This window comes from Apis laboriosa, unplaced genomic scaffold (assembly GCF_014066325.1).
Source record: "Apis laboriosa isolate Shangri-la unplaced genomic scaffold, ASM1406632v1 scaffold22_cov146, whole genome shotgun sequence".
Taxonomy (NCBI): domain Eukaryota; kingdom Metazoa; phylum Arthropoda; class Insecta; order Hymenoptera; family Apidae; genus Apis; species Apis laboriosa.
Window position 1 is genome coordinate 941,348 of NW_025222414.1, and position 23,378 is coordinate 964,725.

At 41.6% G+C, this 23,378-nt stretch overlaps 1 protein-coding gene across 4 annotated transcripts in view; it reads right to left on the reverse strand.

Moving 5' to 3' along the window:
- Positions 1-23,378, reverse strand: part of LOC122713131 (neural-cadherin) — a 180,559-nt gene that overhangs the window by 141,916 nt on the left and 15,265 nt on the right. For 2 of the 4 annotated variants that reach the window (XM_043933300.1, XM_043933299.1), the window contains 10 exons: positions 10,457-11,871; positions 10,212-10,259; positions 8,382-8,573; positions 7,761-8,007; positions 7,474-7,693; positions 6,798-7,074; positions 6,088-6,683; positions 5,766-5,912; positions 4,634-4,825; positions 2,893-2,898 (listed from right to left, as the gene is read on the reverse strand). In XM_043933300.1, coding sequence (XP_043789235.1) covers positions 2,893-2,898; positions 4,634-4,825; positions 5,766-5,912; positions 6,088-6,683; positions 6,798-7,074; positions 7,474-7,693; positions 7,761-8,007; positions 8,382-8,573; positions 10,212-10,259; positions 10,457-11,759 — 3,228 coding nt within the window. In that variant the 5' untranslated portion in view covers positions 11,760-11,871. Of the gene's footprint in view, positions 1-2,892; positions 2,899-4,633; positions 4,826-5,765; positions 5,913-6,087; positions 6,684-6,797; positions 7,075-7,473; positions 7,694-7,760; positions 8,008-8,381; positions 8,574-9,570; positions 9,580-10,211; positions 10,260-10,456; positions 11,872-23,378 lie in introns of all 4 variants that reach the window. The other 2 variants (XM_043933302.1, XM_043933301.1) reach the window with 2 other exon arrangements.

The following is a 23,378-nucleotide window of genomic DNA, read 5'->3' on the forward strand; positions in this document are numbered from 1 at the left end:
TTTTTTTTTTTTTTTTTTTTTTTACATACACACGTAGGTATGTAATTTTTTTGTATTGTTTTTCGGTTGACGTTTACGAGAGAGAGATAAGTCACTCGGTGGCGAGCGCGGAGTGGGTCGCCAGGGACGACCCGAAGGATATCGCTTAATCGTAAAACGGAACGAAAGAGATAGAAAAGAGCGAAGGACCGTGTAGTCTCGAGGGGATCCGTTTCTTTTTTCATTTTGCCTATGAATCGTTTCTACGCCTCTTTCTTTACTCGTTTTAGAGGTAATCCTCCCACGCGTCAGCCAATCTGTGATTAACCTGAAAACTTTCTTTCATTATCGAGTCAGTTTTAACGTAACATCGATCGTTTACCTTGTTCCCTTGTTTCAGATTTTCGCGATAATTAATCTCTATAAGAAATTTCATAATACTTACCTAGTATTAGTATTTTCGTGTAACGAAGAAAAATAAATAAAAAGTTCGAAGAAAATTTAAATAACCTCCTCCGTGCCGATAACGATTATTTTTGTTTTCGCACATTTTCGCACATATCGATCATAATACAAATATTGTACGAAAGAAGTAGTTTAAAAAATTTGTAGTAAAACACGTGTATATAGAAATTCTTGATATTTAGAAAAAAAAAAAATAAATAAAACTGAAAGAAAACTTCATTTTCAAACCCGTTATCGGCAATGAGATTTGAAATCGAAAAAAAGATTCTTCCCCTACGGATACACTCGAGACTAGGATAACAAGAAAAAACGAACAAAAAGCGCGAATAAAAGTCACAACCGAACCAAAACCAAAACCAAAACCAAAACCAAAAGGAAAATGAAGATAGAAAATCGCGTACGTAATCGCGCTTGATGAAGTTACGAATTATAAAAAAAAAAAAAAATAAAGAAAAGAAAAGAAAAAAAAGAAATCGATCGAAGACGGAGATAGAGAAGAGAGAAAGAGAGACAGAGAGATAGAAAGAGAGACGGAAAGAGAGATAAAGAGAGAGCGATACAAAAAAAAAAAAAAGAAACAGAGTGACGTCTCCGAGTGACAATTAATAATCATAGAATAAGAATAACACAGGTGAACGAAAATAATCGAAAAAATGATCGATCGAATAACATTTGAATAATTTGAAACGTAAATACGTTGCAACGTTACGTTACAACGAATATTCGTACTTAATTATTATTATTTTCACTCTCTTTTGTCTTTTATTTATTTTTTTTTTTCGTGTTTCATATTTTTTTCTGCTTTTTTTTTTCTTGCGCCGGTATAACAGTGATCTCTATCACGTTATACCACCCATTTCACGGTGTTCTCGATGCAAAGTGTGAAACACAAGAATGTAGTTCCTACTTACTGGAAAACAGCCCTTTTTTTTTTGTCATCATCAAATCCGAAGAAAGTAAATGGTGCAATGAACACAAACATAAACAATAAGAAATTCAAATTAGTTCCTTTACGAAATCAACCAATGCAGGCATTTGCATGCAAGCAAGAATGCGTTTAAAGAGGCATCAGGAGGAGAACAGGGTGACGTGAGTAAAGAAAAGAAAAGAAAAGAAAAGAAAAGAAAAGAAAAAAAAAAAGAATCAGATCGAGAAATAGAGATAGAAAAAAGAGATAGACTGAGAGAAAAAAGAAAGAGAGAAAGAGAGAGAGAGAGAGAAAGAGAAGAAGTGAATAAAAAAAAAAAAAGAGAGTAAGAAAGTAAGAAATCGAAGTAGAGAAGAGCTCGTGGGTCGGAGAGGATAGATTTGGAGGGTGACCGGAGTTACAGAGAGAAGGAAAAAAAAAAAATTATGACGACCCCTCGTCTGATTCTTTCGTTTTAACGACACTCAAAAACCGATGGACGTTTTTACCGTTTTTGTATTTTTATTATGTTTTGTATATTAGTTTTTTTTTTTTGTTTTATTTTATTTTGTTTTGTTTTGTTTTTTTCGTTACGTTGCATCGTGTGTTTTTTTTAGATCTGCATTATTCCGTATTTTTTTTTTTTTTTTTGTCTGTTACGACAATGGTATGCCGCCCCAATCACAGAAGAAAAAATGTCACACCACGGATGGATTTCTTACGGTTATTATTCGTTATTGCGCTCTCGGCAAAAAATGTCTCTCGTTTCTTTTTTCCGGTTTTTTTTTTTTTTTTTTTTTTTGGCTCATTGTCAGTCACGTCGTGGTTTGCGGGAAACAGAGAGGATGAAAGTAGGGAAACGAGTCGGAGGGGTTAAAGAGAAAAATTTGACGGAAAAAATACAAAATGCAAAAGAACACGAGAAAGAAAAGCAAAAGAATTGCTCCGTTACCGGAGAACGCAAAAGTACAAAAAGCGTTCGTTTTTTTTTTCTTTTTTTTTTTTTTTTTCCTCTCTTTTGACAAACAACAAAATGCAAACGTTAAAAAATATTTCTTTTCACCGATTTCATCCGTTATAAATATTCGCTAAAGTCAAAAAACAAAAAGAAAAATATATTTTCGCGAATCTTACATAGAAAGCAAAATGCAAGAGAAACAAATGGAAATAAGAGAAAATTTAGATGGAAAGATGGATGGTAGAAAAAAAAAAAAAAAAAAAAAANAAAAAGAAAAAGAAAAAATAAGAGAAATCATACCAGAAACGGAAAGAAAGAAAGAAATAGAATAGAATTGGGAAGGAGAGAGAGAAATATATATAGAGAGAGAGAAAGAGAGAGAGCGAGAGAGAGAGAGAGAGAGAGATTATCAGAGAGGAAGGGTTTAGGAGCGAGAGCGAGATCCGTTCCTGTAAAGGAATCAAAAACACATTCATATAAAATATTGCAAGCATTTTTCAAAAATTGTTTATGTCTGATGCACCACAAAATGCGTAGAGGTTGAAGTACACCGTACGTGGGGCTCAAAAAATGTCGTTCCCACCTGCTCCTGGAAGTTCAAAAAACATCACTTCCCTTTTGAAAAACATTCACATTAGTATTTTAAGTTAAGGAGAATTAATTAAGAGGTAATTAAAAAGAGTTGGGTCTCGTTCGTTTCCCTTCCTTTTTGCTCTGTTTGTTCGTTCGTTTCCTTCCCGGTGTCGTTTCTTCCGCGGCTCTCTGTATCACGCGTTATACAAAAAAGAGAGAGAACACAAAACGAAAAAAGAAAGTAGAGTAGTAGTATGAGAGATATAAAGAAAGAAAGGCAAAAAAAAAAAAAAAAGAAAAGAAAAGAAAGAAAGAAACAATTTTTCTCCTTGGCTAAGGTTGGAAAATAAAAAGTGCACGCGCTCTTGTTTATCACGGATCGTTTTGCCCGATACGCGAAAACGCGATCTTGATTTATCTTGTTTTTATTTTGAATTTTATTTCTTTTTTTTTTTTATTTAGTTTTTTTCTTTCTTTTTAATATTCCAACGAATCGACAACATATAACATCGGGGAACGAAAGGAGAATTTGAAAAAAAAAATGAGAAAAAATTCTCTCAAAATTTTTTAGAAAAGTCGTTTTGCCCGAGCAACGCGTTTGAAGGAACAACAACAGAAAAAAAGAAACAGATCGAACGGAATAGATTCGAGAAGGAACGATGTAACGTACGTTATATAAAAAACAAGGAAAAAAAGAGAAAAAATATATATACGAACGGTTGGTCGACGAGCGGACACGCGACGATGAATAAAAAAAAAAAAAAAAAATAAAAAAATAAAAAAAAAAACGTTGGAGACAAGAGGTGTATTCGATAGCTCGATTGGAACTTGTTTAAAAAGGTACTCGCGCCGCGAGCATATTCTCGACAGAAAGAATGAGAGAGACAGAGAGAGAGTGTTCTGTTGCAAAAATAGCCCGAACGGTCGATCGATTCAGGTACATGAAGCGTTTGAAGGAAATCAGGCATAGCTAAGTATTTACCATAGTGAACACATTGTGCATATCAATGGGAATTAAAAAGTTCTATACATGTGCCGTAAAAAGGAAACTCATTTCGTTGCATATTAGTGATAATCATAGAGAAATAATTGCCGACCAAAACGTATATTAATATTATACAAGTTATCCGATCAGCAACAAAACGGATTCGTGTTAAATAACGTAAGTCAACGTAAAAAACGTACAATATATAAAGATATATATGTATATATCGGCAGAAGGTGTACACTCAACTTTTGTATATTCGTATAATTTAGAATTATGTGTGTATATATATGTGTGTGTGTGTATGTGTGTATACACACACGCATATATTTATATATCGTTTAATATACACACACGCGTATAAGTACTGTATAACAAGTACGTATACACGCGAGCGTATATACTTATGTATATCTGGTCATAAGAATATTTTTGGAGAACGCAACGTGCATTCTCGGCTCGTTCATAATCGGTTCTTCGTTGATGATTTCTTTCTTTTTTTTTTTTTTTCTTTGGTTCTTTTAGATGAACCAACTCGTTAAAACGATCTTAATCGACGTCGTAAAAACAAAATAAGTGATTAGATAAGTGATTAGATAAGGTGGCGACGAAGATTGGTGGGTTGAAGATTCAGGCAGGATTCGAAGAACCGGATGTTTTTCTCGGCCGAGAAAACACGGTTGCGATCCTCCTAGAGAACTATCGTTGTTGTTACTGCTAAAGAGAGTCGTATATGTAAATTATCATCGAATAGGATGATACTCACGTCTAGAGGCTTCTTTAAGACGATCCAACCAGATTCTGGTTGGATCTCAAAGTACTCCAATCCTTGGTCATTGTTCGGAGAGCTCAACGAGTACGTTATGGCACCGTTATTATCGGCATCCTCGTCCGATGCCGATACTCTGAGAATGTTCGTTCCGATACTGGCATCTTGTTTTACATTCTCTACGTATCGCTGAAAATAGACGAGAATTTATTTATGGATTCTCTTTCTATATATATATATATATATGTGTGTGTGTGTGTATGAATGAAAAATGAACGACTCGTTTCGCAACGAGGCGATTCGAGAAAAGGAGGAAGAGGCTGACATATGGTGGAACGAATGATACGCGAACCACAAAGAGAGATCCCCTCTCTCTCTCTGTCCTCGTTTGTTTTCAACGAACGAAACAACATTGTTAATTTATTCCGTACAAAGTTCTCGTACAAAGTTGAAAATGACTCGGTCAAGCATCTTTTGCATTTCTTTCAAACGTATCCCCCTTTATGTATTCCCATATTCACCGGTTGAATTTCAAAGGGGCATCAAATGGCGCGATACAACCATTGCGAAATTCCCCTCCCTCTCACCGCCTCTTTGTTCGCTATTTTCGCTTCGACGATGAATATCAGGAAATTGTCGAAATGAGACGCGATACGAATGCAAATGAAACGAAAGGTCAAACGTGCACATATTATCGAATGCCATGGCTACGAACCTTGGCGTGTATCTTTACCTCTCACTTTATCACTATCTTTTTTAATCAAAAAATAAAAATTGAAAATTTTCGAATCGCGATTATAGATATAGATAATTCGTTTACAATGATGCTTATTAAAAAGCTTTTAACGTAAAACCAAAGCATTCCTTTTTAAAATACTTTTCCTTTGTAACCCTCGTTCGTGCATCTGGCTTACTAATCTAGCTTGAGCACTCGTCACGTGCAGTAGGTCAACAATTTTTTACTATTACTATCGACGTACGCATTTTTAGGGGAGAGGGAAATAGGTGATACGAGGGAGCGATCACATTCCAATAACATTCTTTAAAGTCTTATATCTCGATATTCGAAATCGATAACGTTCCTCGCTATCTTTCGAAATATCGGTAGGATAAAAACGATTCTGCTCACCTGACGATCGAACAACGGCGGGTTGTCATTGACATCGGTGATTTCAACGGTGAAGGAGCAAACACCCTCCAAGGAAGGTTCACCTTGATCCGTTGCTTTCACGGTAACGGATACAAATTTCCCGTCGTCTCCTTCGCGATCGAATACCTGAAAATATCGATACGATTTTACCATCTATCGTCCACGCGTTCGATCCAATCGATCGAAACGAGCGGTTTTCCATCGCGCGGAAAAGAAGAAAAAAATCGAAGGAAATTAGTAGGGAAACAGGGGGGGAGAAAATATGTGGAGGAATTCGTCCCTTTCGCTCGAAGGGAAATACCTTATTCGTCAAAACTTGGCCAGTCTCCTCGTCAACGGTGAACTTGGTTCCCTTCTGATTGGGCTGTTGGACGATCGAATATTTCACTTGCCCGTTCACACCCTTATCCTCGTCCGTAGCCTGGACTTTGATCACGGTGCTGCCGTTGGGCGCGCCTTCCTCCACCTTCGGATTGTACATGCTGCAATCCTTGAACACCGGTTTGTTATCGTTCACGTCGGTGATGAACACGACGACGACAGCGGTGCTGGTGTGGGTTGTGGTCTCCCCGTTGGGGCAACAAGCACCGTCGTCGAGGGCTGTCACGTTCAACTCGTACTTGTCCCTGTCCAGAGAGATCGCTTTCCCGTGAAGGCGTATCACACCTGTGATCTCCTCGATCACGAACTGGCCCGATGTCGTGTTGCCTCCGACGAATCGAAAGCGAACGTTGTCCCCGTCCTTGTCAGAGGCGACCACCGTCGTCACGAGCGTGTTCGGTCCCGCGTTCTCGTCCACGTTCGGTGTGTACACCTGTTGGGAGAACTTTGGCTCCTCGTCGTTCTTGTTCTTCGTGTATATGCGCACCGTCGCCGTCCCCGTTTTCGGCGGCTCCCCTGCAAAATTAAGCCTCGCTCAATCATCGCACGAGAGATGTTGTCGTATTGCGTAACAGATAAACGAAAGGTTACGAATAACGATGGATTCGAAGGAAATCGCCTTTTGCTTACCTTTGTCTCTGGCGGTGACGACGAATTCGTAATAAGCGTTGTTGTTATCCGCGTCGAGCTGCTTATTGTTCACTATGATCCCGCTCGAGTCCACGCTGAAGTGGTCGTCCGACACCAGATACTCTATTTCCGCGTTTGCACCGGAATCCGCGTCGGTCGCTTTCACTTTCAGTATACTTGTCCCCAACGATATATCTTCGTCCACGTTGTGGGCTTGGTAATCGGGCAATTCAAATTTCGGCGCATTGTCATTCACGTCGGAAACTCGTATGGTCAACTGGAAAAAGTTGAAAAAGTTGAAAATTTCGATCATTTCTTTCGAGTTAATTAATAATTTCATCCCATCATTTCCCCTCCTCCTCCCCTCCACACGTATAATTAATTTATTAATTAAAAAGGATAATACTTTTGTTTACCTCGATGCTCAACGTTTAACGATAATTTATATATTTACACCTAAATACGTATCCTCGTTTTCGATCGTATCGTTAAACTTGTATCGTTTAAATAACAAACGTACGAGCGATAATTTATCCGCCCAAAACTTTCCAAATATTCGTATTCGTATTCGTATCATTTGTAATTTTCATACGAGATAATCGTCGTTTAAAAAAAAAAAAAAAAAAGAGAGAGAGAAATTGACGGATATGGCAAATGGTAACGTATCGAAATGTACCTCAACGGACGTAGAGAAACCACCCGAATCCTCTGTGGCTGTAACGATAAGGGAGTAGATGTGCGGTTGACGAAGATCCTCGAAATCTAATTCCTTCGCCAATTTTACAATGCCGGTGGTCGGCCCGATATTGAACGTTCCAGCCGCCCCTTGCCCTTGTGCCTTTAGGGTGTAACGAATCTCACGGTCGGCGAACGACTTCGCCTTCACCGATATGATGCTGAAAATGTAAAAATTGGTTGCCTGTTAACGGGAGATCGCGGGGGAAGGGAGAGGAGACAACTCACTCGGAGTCCTTCTTCTGGTTTTCCGGTATCTCGGCCTCGTACGCGGTCATGTAGAATTGAGGCGCCCGTTTCCCACCTACGATCGATAGTCGTTCCTCGGGAGTCGACTGATAACGCCTCTCGTCTATGCGCCCGTTCTGGTCCTCCGCTTTCACGTACAGAACGTATTCCATGTCCAACTGAAAGAGATCGGTCCCCCGGGTGCGCACGACACCGGATCGCTCGTCTACCTCGAAACGGCCACCGGCTGCAAACCGAAACGTATTATCGTTCCTTCTGAGAGCGATGTGTTTCGCGCGGAAATCTCGTGTATCTCAAACCCATGATGGCAAGACGCGTTTTTGATCGATCGAAAGCGACCGATGATGACCGATTTTGCGCTTCGATTTTTTTTTTCTTTCAAGATTTTACATTCGAAGAATAAAGCGCAAACTCTTTGAAATTTTTGAAGTTTTGAAAGAAATAAAAGTACACTTGATCGAAGGGTGTCTCGACACAGCCGTGATGAATCGTAACGATGGTTAATTAACGATCGAAACGTTGGAGCATTTGCACGTTTTCATCACGGGGAATAATGGGAATAGATATCGCGTACAAATGTAATATCGAATTCATACGTACTCCGATCTCGTACGATGAAGTAGTGAATATTGCTGTCAGTGTCAGGATCCCTTGCTTGAAGGGTAAACACGTGGGTATTCGGCGGTGCATTCAGCTGTACGACCGTTTGCATTGGCAGAGGCCGATTTATGAAGTACGGTGGCTCGTCATTAACGTCCTTCACGTTGATAATGACACGCTGATTGTCCGTGTCTGTAATCGTCCATCGATTTATCGATTAAACCACGCATAAGCGATCCCCTTCCCCATCGACAGAAAACGGTGGACGGTGTTCAAAGGCGGTGACCGGATACCGTTTGACATTATCTCGTCTCACGCTTTCACCTTTGGCCTGTTAAATCTAACGCGACCGCTTTAAATGAAATTCCGCCGCTATATATCAATCTCTACCTTATACCGTGTATCATCCGTGTGTATCGTCAATTTTTTCGAATCATTCCAACCGGATTCACCGGATTGAACAAATTTCATCCTCGTATCTCGAGATTATACGCGTATCGATTTTCAACGAATTTTCGCCTCTACTTTCAAAAAAGTACTTTTATTATTTTCTTCTTCTATTTACCTTACCTGCGTTTGATAAACGTCATTTCGAAGTTTAAAGTGTTCGAAGAACTTTTCGAAAATTGATCTCGATCGGTATCCGTCGTTTGAACAACTACATCGAAAAGGAGATTTTTTTCTTAATTTTTCCTAACGATCGATCCACGTATTTCCACGACACTGATTCCTTTCGATTTTCTCGTCGCGTAAATATCGAAATATGCTACATCGTATTATAGTTTGAAAGGTTTGAAAGATATTTAGATCGGGAAATTAAGAGCAAGTTTGACGAGAAATTTTTAGGAAATTGGTTCGGAACGGCGTTAAAATCTTATCCAGGCCGAATCGCTACAGCGTCGAAACATTCTGTCGGCGAAGCTCGATCGAGGAAGGAATTCGGTTTATTAACTCCCATCTTCCACCGTCATCGCCCATAAACACTGTCGACCGAACGGAACAGCGCACTCCACCACTCGACAAGCGTTCCGAATAAGCGTTTGATGCAACAACGACAAACCAAAAAGAGGATATAATTCCATAATTCTACGCGCGAATTATTATTATAAAAGCTGCGCTCTTTCATCCATCTATGCGCACAGCCAGAGAGAGAAGGAAAAAGAAACAGAAGGATCTTGCTTCTACTTACATTGAAATCCTGTGAAAGCCAAAGAATGCGGGAAAGAAAGAAAAAACATTGGTCGTTAATCATAGTGAAAGCGTGGATCGACGATTGCGAACACACGGCAAAAGGAATCGTCGATCGGTCGAGAAGAAAAGAAAAAACAAATTCTAAAGAAAAAAATATTAATCGCGTCGAAAATTGGGACGAGGTTAATAATTTGGCGAGCAACCCGCTTACCGAATAACGTCACCGCAATACGACATAATTTAATTCCTTCCGGCCCCTTCGTGCGTAACACGCGTCCCCGCTTATTTTTTCCGGTGAAACTGTAATTAGCGCTCGACCCGCCCCCGCTCTGCTAAACCACACGTTCGAACAATTACCAGTTCCGAAAGGAAATTGTATCCACGTGCGAGCTCAACGCTCGTCGGAACGTGTCGTTCGTTCGTTCGATTATTAGCGTGAAGAACGACACTACTTTCGCGATTTTCCACTTTACAACATCTTTTTCACCCCACTTTTTTCTTTTTTTCTTTTGAAATTTGCAAGAAGGAAACGAGACGAGGGGGGCGAAGAGGCGAAAGTGACAGGACTGCGGTGCTGCTTTCCAAGGAAAAGAAAATTATATAGTGTATATATATGTATATAAAATCGTAATTGTGTACCGTGGTATGGACACTGGAGATACGACGAGTATCGTGCGCACCGTTCTTCTGCCACGAGTAACAAAATAAAAGGATTAATCGAAGGATATAAACGAAAACGATAATTTTCTACTCGTCGTTCGAATCGATTCGAAGAGTAAAAAAGAGAGAAAAAATAAAAAAAAAAAAAAAAAAGAAAGAAAAAGAACGCGCAATGAAAAAGTATATATATATATATATATACGAGATATTCGAAATGTTTTTACCTGTATTGGTAATAGTCACCCAAAAATCAATGGTCTTTTCCGAACCCAGCTCCTCGTAATCCCATTTCTGCTTCACTATAACCGACCCGTTCGAGTCTACCGTGACCCACTTGTTCTCGTCCCTGATCTTGTACGTCTCCTTCTCGTTCTCCTTCTCCAGATAGAACACGATCTTTCCTTCGACGTCGCCGTCGGCCTCCGTGAAGTCCACCTTCTTCGTCGGTCTGACAGCCCTGGTCACCCTCCTCTTCCGTATCCTGTGCACCTCCACCGACTCCTCTATCGGGTCGGACGTCAAGAACCTGACGACGACTTTGGCCGGCCTCTCGCTCGACCTGCTAGGGTTGCGCACGTCGTGCGCCTCCACGACCGCCACGCACTCGCCGTCCTCCTCCATCCCGACCTCCGGCTCGCCGACCAGCATCAACTCCCCCGTCTGCGGCACGACGACCAACAGCCTGCTCGGCGTCGCCAATTTGTACGCGACCCTGTCCCCGTCCGCGTCCTTGGCCACCACCTTGCCCACGGTGGAGAACCGTTTCCAACCCGCCGCCGAATTCCTCCCGACCGCGCTTCTCTCGCTCGGCCTCGCCTCGAACGTGTACTCCTCCCTCTCGAACACCGGGCTGTTGTCGTTCTCGTCCAACACCCGCACCACGCCGTCGATCCGGGAGCTGGTCAACAGATAACCGTCCGAGGCGTGGATCGCCACCGCGTACGCCTTGCTCGCCTCCCGATCCAACGGTCTCGCGGTCACCACCCGCACCCCTTCCTTCTCGCTGGCCAGCGTCAGGTTGAATCCAGTCCGGTTCGAGTCCTCCTCCCTGAGGGCGAACGGCCTGTCCCCCGCCTCGTCCGCAAGGATCGCGTAATGAACCGGGAAGCTTCCCCGCGCCCTCAGAACCGGGAACCCCTCGACCGGTGTGCCCGCGCCTCGATTCTCCCCGACCTCGCCCTCCCCCAAACGATCGTGGGAGAAGGTGATCATGTTTCTTCGATTTATCACGTAGAGGTGAAGGAAATGGGTCTCGGTGGCGTTGGCCAGCTCCTCCACGACCATCAGATTGACGGGGCGGTCGACGAGCGGCGACAGGTCGGACGTGGTCATCACCAGCCCGTTCCCGAGCACGGTGAAGAACTTGGAGAAATTGTTCTCCATCAGGCGGAAGTTGGAAGGCCGTTTCGTGTTGAGCAACGTCACCTCGTAGCCCGGGTAAACGTCGTGGGGGAGGACCACCACCTTGTCGCCGTCCACCCTCTCCGTGGCCGCTAGGAGGGCCGCGACCACCAGTACGCGCCACATCCCGCTGTCTTTTCCTTTCTCTCTCTCTCTCCCTCTCTCTCTCTCTTCTCGTCGTCCGCACCTCTCTCACGGTAGATCCGATCTTTCACCAGAGCATGAGTGCCGACCCCATCTGAAACCAACGATTCAACCCGATCATTTTTCCATTTCCTTCTCGATCGCTTTCCACGATTTCGAACAAGCGTTCCAAGGGAACGTTTGCGTTGAAACGGACGAGTTATCTTGCCGAACACCGACAAGGCAAGACCAACGACGATAAATTATTTCCACGACCATAATCCGCCGCCGGCTGATTCGGATTTATGCCTCTCTTTAAACGGATCGCGCCTCTTCCCCTCCGTGGGAATAAAACTGTATCAAACAACGCCATTTCCCATACGCTTGTCCAAGTTGATCGCGTGATGAACGTGACGATTATCAAAAAGTCGCGAAACATTTTATCACGATTATTGCGAAATAAAACGGAAAAATAACGATATTATAACTTCGAATATCCAGCGTTCGTATGTATATTATATTTTTAAAATCGTCCGAATTGAAAGGCGAGTCGAACCGCGAGTGGAGTCACGAATCAACAGAATTCGTGCTATTCCGATCGGCGTTTCGATCCTCGCCTCGCTTATCGTATCCCATATGAAATTCCACGAGCTCGATTTTATGCTTGCCATTCGAACAACGGAGATACCTTTTATAAGGAAATAAAATATCGTTTAATTATTTCCAATCTGGTTAATCTCAGAGATATCTCAAAAGATTTCCAATACAGTGTTTCGATAACATTCTCTCTCTCTCTCTCTACATCGCACCAATTTCTGTTCAAAAATAAAGACGACGATACATCGCTTCCGTTTCTTTCTCTTTCTTTCACCACGTGGAAATCGTCGCCATCTTGCTTAAACACCGCGAAAATAAAATTATTGAGAAAAGAAGGGAAAGAATGGAGGAACCATTGTGCGAGGGATTGGACACGCGTTGAGAAATCGAAAGGGTGAACGGCGGGGAGGGAGGGAGGGAAAATGTCTTCTTTCTCCTTTTGTGCATCTTCTTTTTTTTTTTTTTTTCTTCTTCCATCGGGAACCGTTTCGAACTTAAACGAGCCGCGGCTGACCTCACGTCCGGTCCTCTCCGGCCCGTGAATAGAATCAAATGGAACGGAGGGCTTACTAAATGACAATGGTCAACTCGTACGCGCCGGTTCTTATTTCCGGTGCAACGTTGCGGACATTGTTCATCGAGTCGGTGTCTCTCCGCCGCCCAACCAACCGGCATTGATATTTCCAACGACGGAAAAAAAATAAAAAAAGGAGAGAGACAATGACGCGATGATTGCAATTTCTTTTCACGCGCGCGTTCTTCTCTTCTCTCCCTCTCTCTCTCTCTCTCTCTCTCTCTTCGAAAAATCGTCGCCGATAAATCACTTTACGCGAGACGAAGTTACGAAGTGGATATTATATTTGGAGGGGGAAAAAATGGACGATATAATGGAAAAATCTCGATTGGATTGAAATATCGGTTTTCGATTCTAATTGCTCCATTGAAATTGTCCTACGATCGTACGACGCGAGAGCTATCGATAAAGATACGAAATAAGCGAATAATTGCGAATATCCGCGATATTGGGTGTCTAGACGTTACGCCCGGATCAATTTGTTTGAAATTAGATATACAGCTCTCTCCAACCGACTATAACATTCCGTAACGTTAAATCGTGAAACACTTGGATCGCATCGATTCTTTTCTTTTCTATGTTCGAACGTTCGTTCGAACGAAAGAGGCGAGGTTTTAATCGGAAAAGGATGAAGCAGCAGGAAAGGTCGCATTATCCGCCCCTGAGAATCAACCACGTCGCAATTCGCAGCGAGAGCAGATGCCGTGGGTCGAGCCGGGCATTATACGGTTAAGTCGAGAGAAACGCGACACCCGATCCCTCCACGAAACGTATTAAGTGACTGCCCCCGGTTGGGAGACCAGTTCCACACAACCTCGAGCATGGAAAACGATACATCGACCTTATACCCTGCGCCCTTTAAAGCAGAAAAAAAATGACGGGATCTTCGATGTCGAGATGCACTCGTGAACAACGTCCGGCTTCCTTCTTAGAAAACAAGCTTCTTTAGATTGGAACGCCGCTTTGTAAATCGTTTTCCCAACATTCTTTTTCGTAGAAATTACTTCTTTCCCCGTTTCGAAGTCACCGAGCTAGAATTAACATTTCGTTAATTTTATTTTCATTGTTCACAGATTCGTGCGATAAAAGAAAGTTGAACGATAACTCTATTCACACGAAAACAAAAGTTTGGCTGAAAATATTCCACGCGACACGCTTTTCCGAAAGTTCAAAAGTTCAAGAGTATAATCCGTGTAATTATTCATTCTGGGTAAATCGAAGGTGGAAATCAAGCTTTTTGAACGAAACAGATTAAGTTATTAGGCGATTACGCGAAAATACTTGCGAAACGCCGCCTCTGATAGATCCCTTCCTCCCCCCCTCGTAATTTTCCAACCTTTTCTTCGCCCTTCGCGAACCTTGGATAACTTTTTATTCTTCCCTCGAGGATCGTAAAAACGTCGAAAACGATAATCCATGAAACGCGCCCGTACTTATGTAAATAACCTCGTATTCGGAGAATTCGGATTTAGATCTCTTGAGAAGGGGAGGAGATCTTCTTCTTCTCCTTTTCTTCTTAATCAAACTTTTTCCCATACATTTTATATATGTTCGCGATTGTTTCAACGTATAAGGAAAATATTTCGTTTCCATTAAAGCGATCGCTGAAGCGATTATTCGCAATCGTTCGTCGTTAAATATGAATTTTTGAAATAAAATTACGAGACTCAAATTCTCTCCAGTTTATTTTTCATTTTTCTTCCCAAAAGATATTTCGACGAGGGAAATAACGACGTAAAAAATTTATTCAGTCATACTTGTCATTCCGTTAATTAAACATTTCTCCGCGTATAATTAACGCGTCACGCTTCGGATTATTTACGATTTTCATTCGAGTAGCGTAATTACGAAGATGGAAACGGAAGCACGATGATTAATGTTCGTTGCAATCACGTTACAAATGATAATCGCTAAAAAAAACCACGATATATCCTTTTTATTTTCTTGATTAATCGCCAACAAAAATTCTATTCTTTTTTTAATCTCCGATTAATAAATAATATAAAATTCGAAATAAATAACTTTCGCGAACGCTTCTTTTTGACGGCGAAACGAAAACGAAGATACGCAAGGATGCGATGTAGCGAACAGGAGACGATAAGTTGATACCGGACATTAAAAATTAACTAAAGAAAAGGCCGAGAGAAAAGAGAAAACGAGAAAGAAATTAAGCGATCCGCTTATAAGCCATATTACCAAACCGAACGTGTAGTCTTTTTCTTCCGAGCAACTCGTACTAAATCGTGACGTAAGCCTATTAACGGCCAACCTTTATCCCGGACTTACACCACCATGAATTTGCGTACGCAGGCCCGCGCCATTTCATAACGCTCGATTTTATTCGACATAGTCGCAAGATGAACGATTCCATCGATTAAGAAAGAGAACAACAACTCTATTTCCTACATTTTCGTTCTTCACGAAAGATAGGATCGACATACCTCCTCTGAGCTAAAACTTGAACTAACCATCGAGAACCTGTTCTTCTTCGAAGATCGGCAACCTCGTAAATCCGCAGAGAGAGACCAACGATAAATTCTAACGATAAATCGTTTCGAGACAGAATATAATTATCTTCGATATTTCTATCCGAATCATCCGCTCTTTAACGTTAGACTAAATATACAAAAATATACAAGAGAGAGAGAGAAAAAAAAATAAATAAAGGAAGAAGCTACACTGGATAATTTAAAAGAGCCAGTTCGTGGAAGAATAAGAAACATCCGTTTGATCCTTCGAATCAAGATTTGCTTCGAAGATTTAATAACCGAGCGGAGACTAAATTATCATCGCGAAACTTTCGATAGGGAATCCGATCCACAAACGCGAGATGCACGATTCCTGCCATATGTCTGCCTCTCGCTAGGAGAGAGCCGACCGACAAAATATTTGCCGTGCGGTGATTAATGCCTTACGATTCACCATCTCCTCCTCCATCTTCGTCCGTGCGAAAACATTCGATTCGAGAGCTACGCTGTAGAAAAAAAATTGTTCCACGATCCTGTTATTAATTCCAAACGATGAGTTTACGATATTATTCGATCCTCGTATTTGGGAAACAATAATAATATAAATGGAATTATTAATATAGTTCGCGTTGAAGGGAAATTTTAGAATCGATATTTGATTTTCCACGGAAATTTTAGACGGAATAACACCGATCGATAATAAACGCGTTGTATCGTAAGAAATTTAAATTTACAGTTTTTCGACAAGGGGGGCGAAACTTTGCGATCAAACTTAACGAACGATTTATTTCTCAAATATTTCTCGAATATTCAGATTTTTTTCCTCTGCATTTTGCACGCGTTATATTAGATACATTGGCGAAGAGAATAACAAAAAAATCCGTTGATTCGGCAAACAATGTACGAATATTCGATTAATCAACAGTGAATATATTAGCGCAACATGGACACGAAGGACAAACAGCGAACGAAACATCAAACCTTCCGTTTGAGTAATTAAAACAAATCGATCATACACGTGTTTTGGACAAATAATTAATTTCTGGAACGAAATGGTAACGCATTAAAAGCGTTAAAAGTAAATTATTCCCTGGATTTGAAATTGCTCCTTCCTTCTGCAATTTTCTTTTCCTTTCCTTCTCCTTTTTCAAATTTCATCGTTCACGATGGCGATGTTCGAAAAGGCTTTCCTTCCAAGATTTTCATCCTAAAAGAAATTCACGCGTATCGCACGATACACCTCGAAACTTTCATTGCTGTGCATATAATTTCCAGGCCAGAAACAATTAATTAAGAATCGACGAACTCGAAAACGCCGAAAGAAAGCACGTTTCCCACGGAAAAAACTAGAAAGCTTTCCTTCGAACGACATTTTTCGTTTTGACTCGAGGGAAGAGAAAAAGTAATGGACGCAAAGCGTTAAAGTGATCAAATACAACAATGTTAAACGGATTCTTCAGAATTTCGTAGCAAAAAGATGACAAATCGATGAAAGAAAGAGAAAGAAATTTGAACGAGAATACTTACTTGATACGGAGAGTAATAAATGAAAGCTTGTAGCATATTCAAAGAGCCATCTTCATTTATAAGAGAGAGAGAGAGAGAAAGTTAATTATCTTATAAAATGAAAAAGTTCCTTGGCTCGTGTAATTCTATTTTCAGTTAGTCCAAAACTTTTTGAAAGTTTAGCAGTACTATGAATTACGCTACCATTCGTGCGACTTTGTCACGTCAACGTTCCGCCCTGCAAACGGATAATATTCTCTATTATCCAAGACTGGAATTAAAATTTCACGAAACGCGTTACTTGAGAGTTGCTGCGCAATAACGTACATTTTCATTGACGCTTTATTATTTTCAATTCGCTTCGTCGATCTCGATACGATCTCGTTGCACGCCGTTATGATGCGCAGCGTAAGTTGAAAGACAATCGAGATCGTTCCTTACCTAAGAGATAATTCGCGATAAACTTGCGAATCGTTAAAATTTAAAATCTTCGAAAACCAGGAGGAGGGATTTTATGGAGGGGGAAAAAGATGACGGAATCGGAAGTATACGCTGGCGGCAAATTGTGGGTATGGGTGGTGATGGGGGGTTGGGTGGGCGGTGATGCAGCAGGAATCGACAGGTCGTTCGTTAGCGTCAGTATCAATTTTCGGATTAAACGGCAGTTATACAGCGGTGGCCAACGTTGCAAAAACTATTGCAACTGACGTGCGTGTATCGATGCACGCACACGGTTCCGCGGGCCGATCGTGATATCGTATTTAAACGCGTAGAAATTCGCGAGACAGTGGAGAGACAGCTAATTATTTCGTAATTAAACGTTTCACCGAGGGATCCGAAACGATGAGTTTTCAACGCCACGAACGCGAGACGCTTCTTCCTCCCGCATTTGTATTTTTGCAAATACTTCTATCTAGCCTTTTCTTTAAAATCTCGAATAAGATAATAACCACTACCACTCTTATTCGAAAAAGTAGATCGAAACTAAAATAGATCATTGCTCCACTTTTCTTACGTTTAAAAAAAAAAATACATACTGGATATTAATAGCAGCTTTATCTCTTTGATATCATTTTCTAATCGCGAGCTGCATAATCAACTCATCTATCAATCTGAAAAACCCTAATTTCCAACAAAAATTCTCCTGTATCCGATTATTATTTATACGGTATCGATTTATTACAAAACCGTAGATACGAAAAAATGACGATATAACAGAATTCGAACGAACTCGAATAAATCGAAACTCGTCGATAACGCGTATCATTTTGACAAGTTGCACCTTCCTTCGTCGAAAATAAGGGACGCGCACGAGAGAATAACCGATAAAGATCGGTACGGATGGGCAAGTATCCGTTAAGGGTCGTAACGTTTCGTTCAGCTAATCAGCGAACGCCACGATGCAACGTTTACGGTCTTCGATCTTGTCAACAACGCGTGGGTGTACCCGTATACTTCTTTTTCGTAAATTAGCGCGACGTTTCAATTCTACTTTATTAAGGCTTTGCCCGTTTCCACTTGTTAACGAACGTCGATATACATCATGTGGGTAGTTTGATTAATTTTTAAATTAAAAAAAAAAAAAAAAAAAAATATCGATCGAATTACGGAAAAATTCTAAATATTTCCTAGGCACTTTCTTGTTTTCTTCTTCCAACGTCGGTCACGTAGCGCGAGAAACCACGAAAGGGCGGCGTCGACGTTAAGGATAAGCAACGAGAGAGTGGAATTAAGCCAATTAAGAGGAGCAAATACCGCATGGTAACGAGCCGCGCGATGCTTTCTAAGAAAGTGACGTGGCCGTCTGGAAGAGGAGAGGGAGGGGGGAGGCCAAAAAAGCGGGAATAACGGGGGTTATTATCGCGAGTGCTCGAACGGTTGAAAGGGGTTAATGAGGGGTTAGGCGCACAAGTCGCAACAACGTTGGCCGAACGAGGGAGATCATCGAGGAGGAGGCAGCCACGATCGATTTCTTTCTCCTCGAATAACAACAGCCGATGATATAGGTATCCTGCGATATCGACGTTTCGAAGAGTTCGTTGGCCCGACCAATATCCTATATCCTAGTGTTGTCCTAGGTTATTAGTCAACGTTCGTCGCAATGCAAATTTCATCATTCGCCAACCTCTGTAATCGCGCCGTCCGATTGTTTCCAATGCGTACACGGATATGGATCGCTTGTTCTTTTCCAACTTTCGAAACGATATTTCGCCGATAAACGCGTCCAATAAACGATACGATCTTCCATTCGACTTTTACATCGATCGATTCCAAACGAGATGGGCAATATTTTCCCCGAGTTCCATCTCGCCGTTTTCCGCGAAAGAACACGCCGCGATATTCCATTTTTTTTTTTTTCCATTTTCCGCGTAATAAGGAAGAAGTAGAGGTAACCAGCCTGCGAAGTTACGAAATTAAACGAGGATCCTCTCGTAGAGAAGAGAACGGGGAGGGAGGAGTATTCGAAACGACGATCGCATTCGCTACGACACGTTTGGAAAGACGCTCTGGAGTTTACCTTATATCTCTAACGAACTTGGAAAGGGAGCAAGTCTCCATGACAACGCGCGACAACGGCCATAAAGAATGTAACGACGATGCGCCAACCTTCGATACCCTTTCTATATATCGAGTATCGATATCTACCTGTCGAGTGCTCTCGAGAAAACTCGTCCCGTAAGTGGCTGTCGCACTCGGTAGTACGCGTGCACTCGATCCGTGACGTAAACCGATTCTAGGTCATTGTACTCTTTCACGAGGTCCGATTCTTCCTCACTCTACACGAAGATACGAGGGATTCGAGGGTTGACTATTTTCACGCATTCTCTTCCCAAATCCTTTATCGATTATATATTTTCGACAAGCTCGATTTCCTCCTCGCGTAAAAAATGTATCTCTTCGGTAAATCCGTTTCTATCTTCTGTCATCTTTTCGATAATTCGTTCTTCTTAATTACTCGGATAGAAAAGTATTCGCGAAGGTTAACGAAGACGAGTTAAATATGTATATATAAATATAGCTCTAAAATAAAAACGTAGGCGAAATATCCTTATAAATCCTTTACCGTTACGCGAAGAAGAGACAAAAACAGAGAGAGGGAGCAAAAAGGGATTTCTGGCAGCGACCAAGACTACGTGCCATCCAGACATCCTCCTCTCCTCCCTGTACATCTCCGTTGGAACTATTCGCTCTATTTTGGACGCGTAACACGCGTCTCACACTGTTCAGATTTTAGCAACCGACATACAGTTGCGAACATTTTTCTCGGAGAGAAAAACGTATCGGTCCATGAATTTTCAATGTTTACATACGCACGCGAAAATTTGATATCGAACGCTCTTTTACTATTCTATTTGAGAAATAAAGAAATTTTTCTCGAATCGAGAATCGATGGGATCTAGAATTAGAGAGGCAATTTTTAAAGCTAATTCATTTTTCGTTTTCGTGCCTGCAACGTATCGGAGAAGTTGTAAACTTCATCGATGGCAGCCAAGAGAATAAACGCTGAAATATACTACTACGGGTCTCCAACCCAACGCGGACAATAATTCCTTCTATTTTTCTCTTCGATACTAAAATACATTTCATACGAGGTTCTCTCGTAGGGAGCGAGAAAATTCACCTATATAAATTTCAACGTCTTTCCTTTAACTATCGCGAACGACGATATATCATCATCGCGAAACATACCTGCTTAATGTTACTTTTATCTACGCGATACGAGTAATAGAATTGAATTGCGTTCGAAATAAAAGGTGTAAATATCGATTCGATCGAAACTTACAAAACTTATCCATACAGCTGCACGAGAATTTTATCTCCGCGCTCGTTCTCGATTATCCGCCAAGGACAGTTTAAAAGTTTCGAAGTAGGCAAAATCTAAATAAACAAAGTCTAATTAAAGCGGCAACTTTAGCTATAAAAAGTATAATTAGATTATTTAAAAGAAATTAAATTATTTATCGTCTCGTTTCTCGCACGTCGTATCGAGGAATCGTTTCCTCAGCTGCGATTTTTTCTCGCAAGAAAAGTGTTTTTTCCAATTTCGTCCGAGCAAACGGTTCGCCTATCGAGTCCAATGCTTTCGACCACGCGTTAAAACGCGAAAGCGCAAAGCCTAACTTTTCCATCCTGAGTTGAAGTTTTCGAAGATTGAACGTCGTTATCGATTTGTCCCGTTCAAATTGAATCGAAACACTTCGACACGGGTCTAAATTAAGTTTTATCACTTTGGAAAACTAATCGAAGGGATATACAGGAGAAAAATCATAGAACGAGTTCGATAATTTCAAGTTTACATTTTTCATCGTTACAACTAACACTTTTCGCACGACGTTCGACCAATCTCTGCTTTTTAAAGTTTAGAACTGAAAATTTCGTGTACGAAACATCGTGTTAAAAGAGCAAATAAACTTATATGTACGTATAAGTTCGTGAGAAATATTTGGATAAATCGGAGAACCATCCCAGGAGAGACAGCAGCGACGCAATGTTTCCTCTAACACCGTGTATGCGTCCCATTAATCAAAATTTCCTTTCTTTCTCGCGCTATAATATATATATATATATATATATATATATATATATATACATAGAGTTCGTAGATTTACGCTCTCCACCTAACATCTCGATGTTCGAAACGTATCCCTGCGGGAATATTCAAGTTTCTCGCGGTAAGTTTTCTACGCATCTTCTCCACCCCACCTCCGAGCCTCTACTATTCCTACAACCGTCGAACCGAGGAACGATTGATCAAAGGGAAGGAAAAACGAGTGGCCTCGAAAAAAAGGAAAGAAAAGAAGATGCGTGGAAAAGCGAAGGGGTCGAAAGGGTTAATAATCGGATTAGCGGTGGAGAAAAACGTATGAGCGGCGCGAAGAAGAGAATTACGTTTCCCCGGCGAATTACGTTTTGGCGATACCACGAGAGAGATGGACGAGAGGGCGAAGGAAAGAATATTTCCGCGGAAAAAGCTGCCGAAAATTACACTTTTCCGGCTCCGCCTCGTTTTCTCGCCACTTAACCCAGTTTCCCGTGGAGAGACACGCCTCGTTAGACGACCCTCTTCCTTCCACCGATCGCCACCACCGCTTCCGAACCGAAGCAACGCGTAACGGGGACGTCGACGGAACCAAGCGATAACACAACACCCCCTCCTCCCCCCGGCGAGCTTGCGCTTTCCAGATAATCGGAAATCGAAAATTCTCTCTTCCTACGGCCCGCGGTCAAGGGACAGGCCGCACTTTCTCCTTTGATCGGCCATCGAACGATTCTCCAGCTGGAGTCGCACCGCTCGGCCTTTCTCCGTTTCTCCATCAGAGAGAGCGAGAAGGAGGAGGAGGAAAGCTAGGTAAATTTTCAAGCGACGTGGTTACGGGTCAAGCTTTTCGCGAGTACCTTTTCGGAACGTTGAAGTTCGCGAAGAACGGGAGAGAAAAACTTCTTCCTCGGGGAGAAGAAATTTTGAGTTTTTATCTACCTCGATTACACGTCTCGTGTCCTTAGGCGCGTTGATAGAAACGTGAAAAAGTAATTTTTCAGCAAGAAAGAAGCGACATTTTTTTTTTTTTTTTTTTTGAGGATGGAGCGTATCTAAAAATGGAAAAATTTCTCCTTCCAAAACTGGGACAACCGACCGAGAAGCGATAAATTTTTAACTCGCGTAGATCTAGAGGGAGAAAGTGGCGTAGTAGAAGATAAGAGTATAATTCATAAATATAAGGATCGAAGACAAAGAAACGAATGAAAATAATCGATCGCTTACGATACTTTACGCTTATTTTATTATTAACGTTTCGCCGTTCATTTTTCTCCTATGGAACACGTTTTCACGAAAACGAATGAAAAGAATCGAATTCGACGAGAATATTAATATTAAAAAAGTATCATCTTCCCGACGAGTATCGAGATAAGCAAGGAAATTAGCTACGAAACGATGCAAGTTTAAAACGTTTGGAATAAACGACGAGAAGATGAAATTTTCACACATGGATATTTCATCCATATTCGTCGAATAACCGAGTTGTAAATTTTAAAAAGCAGAAAAGGAATCCGTTCTAATCGGTTCAACATCGGATCGTTGTAAAACATCGGCACTCGCAAAATTAACTCGACGATCCCTCGACGATTCCCTGGATACACGCGAAATAGAAAGAAAAAAAAGGAAAAGAGGTAAGGAGTTGGATTTTGGAGGGTAACGACGAAACGAAAGATCGAGGAGTCGGCTATCGTTCGGCGGCTGATCTTCGGACATCGATTCCTGCAGGCAGTGGAAAGGCCGCCGGCGCAGTTTAGCTCGTAAAATATTTCGGAAGCTTCCGATTGGAGGACGCTCCCTTTGTCCGCCTCCCTTTTCCTCCATTCTCCTCCCGTGTCTCCCGCGTAACGCGCTCCACCGTCTCTCCTCTCCTTCTCCCCCCCTGCCGCGTCGCGTAAGGGGGAACGCGTTGGCACGCGTTGAAACGAGGGTTCACGAGG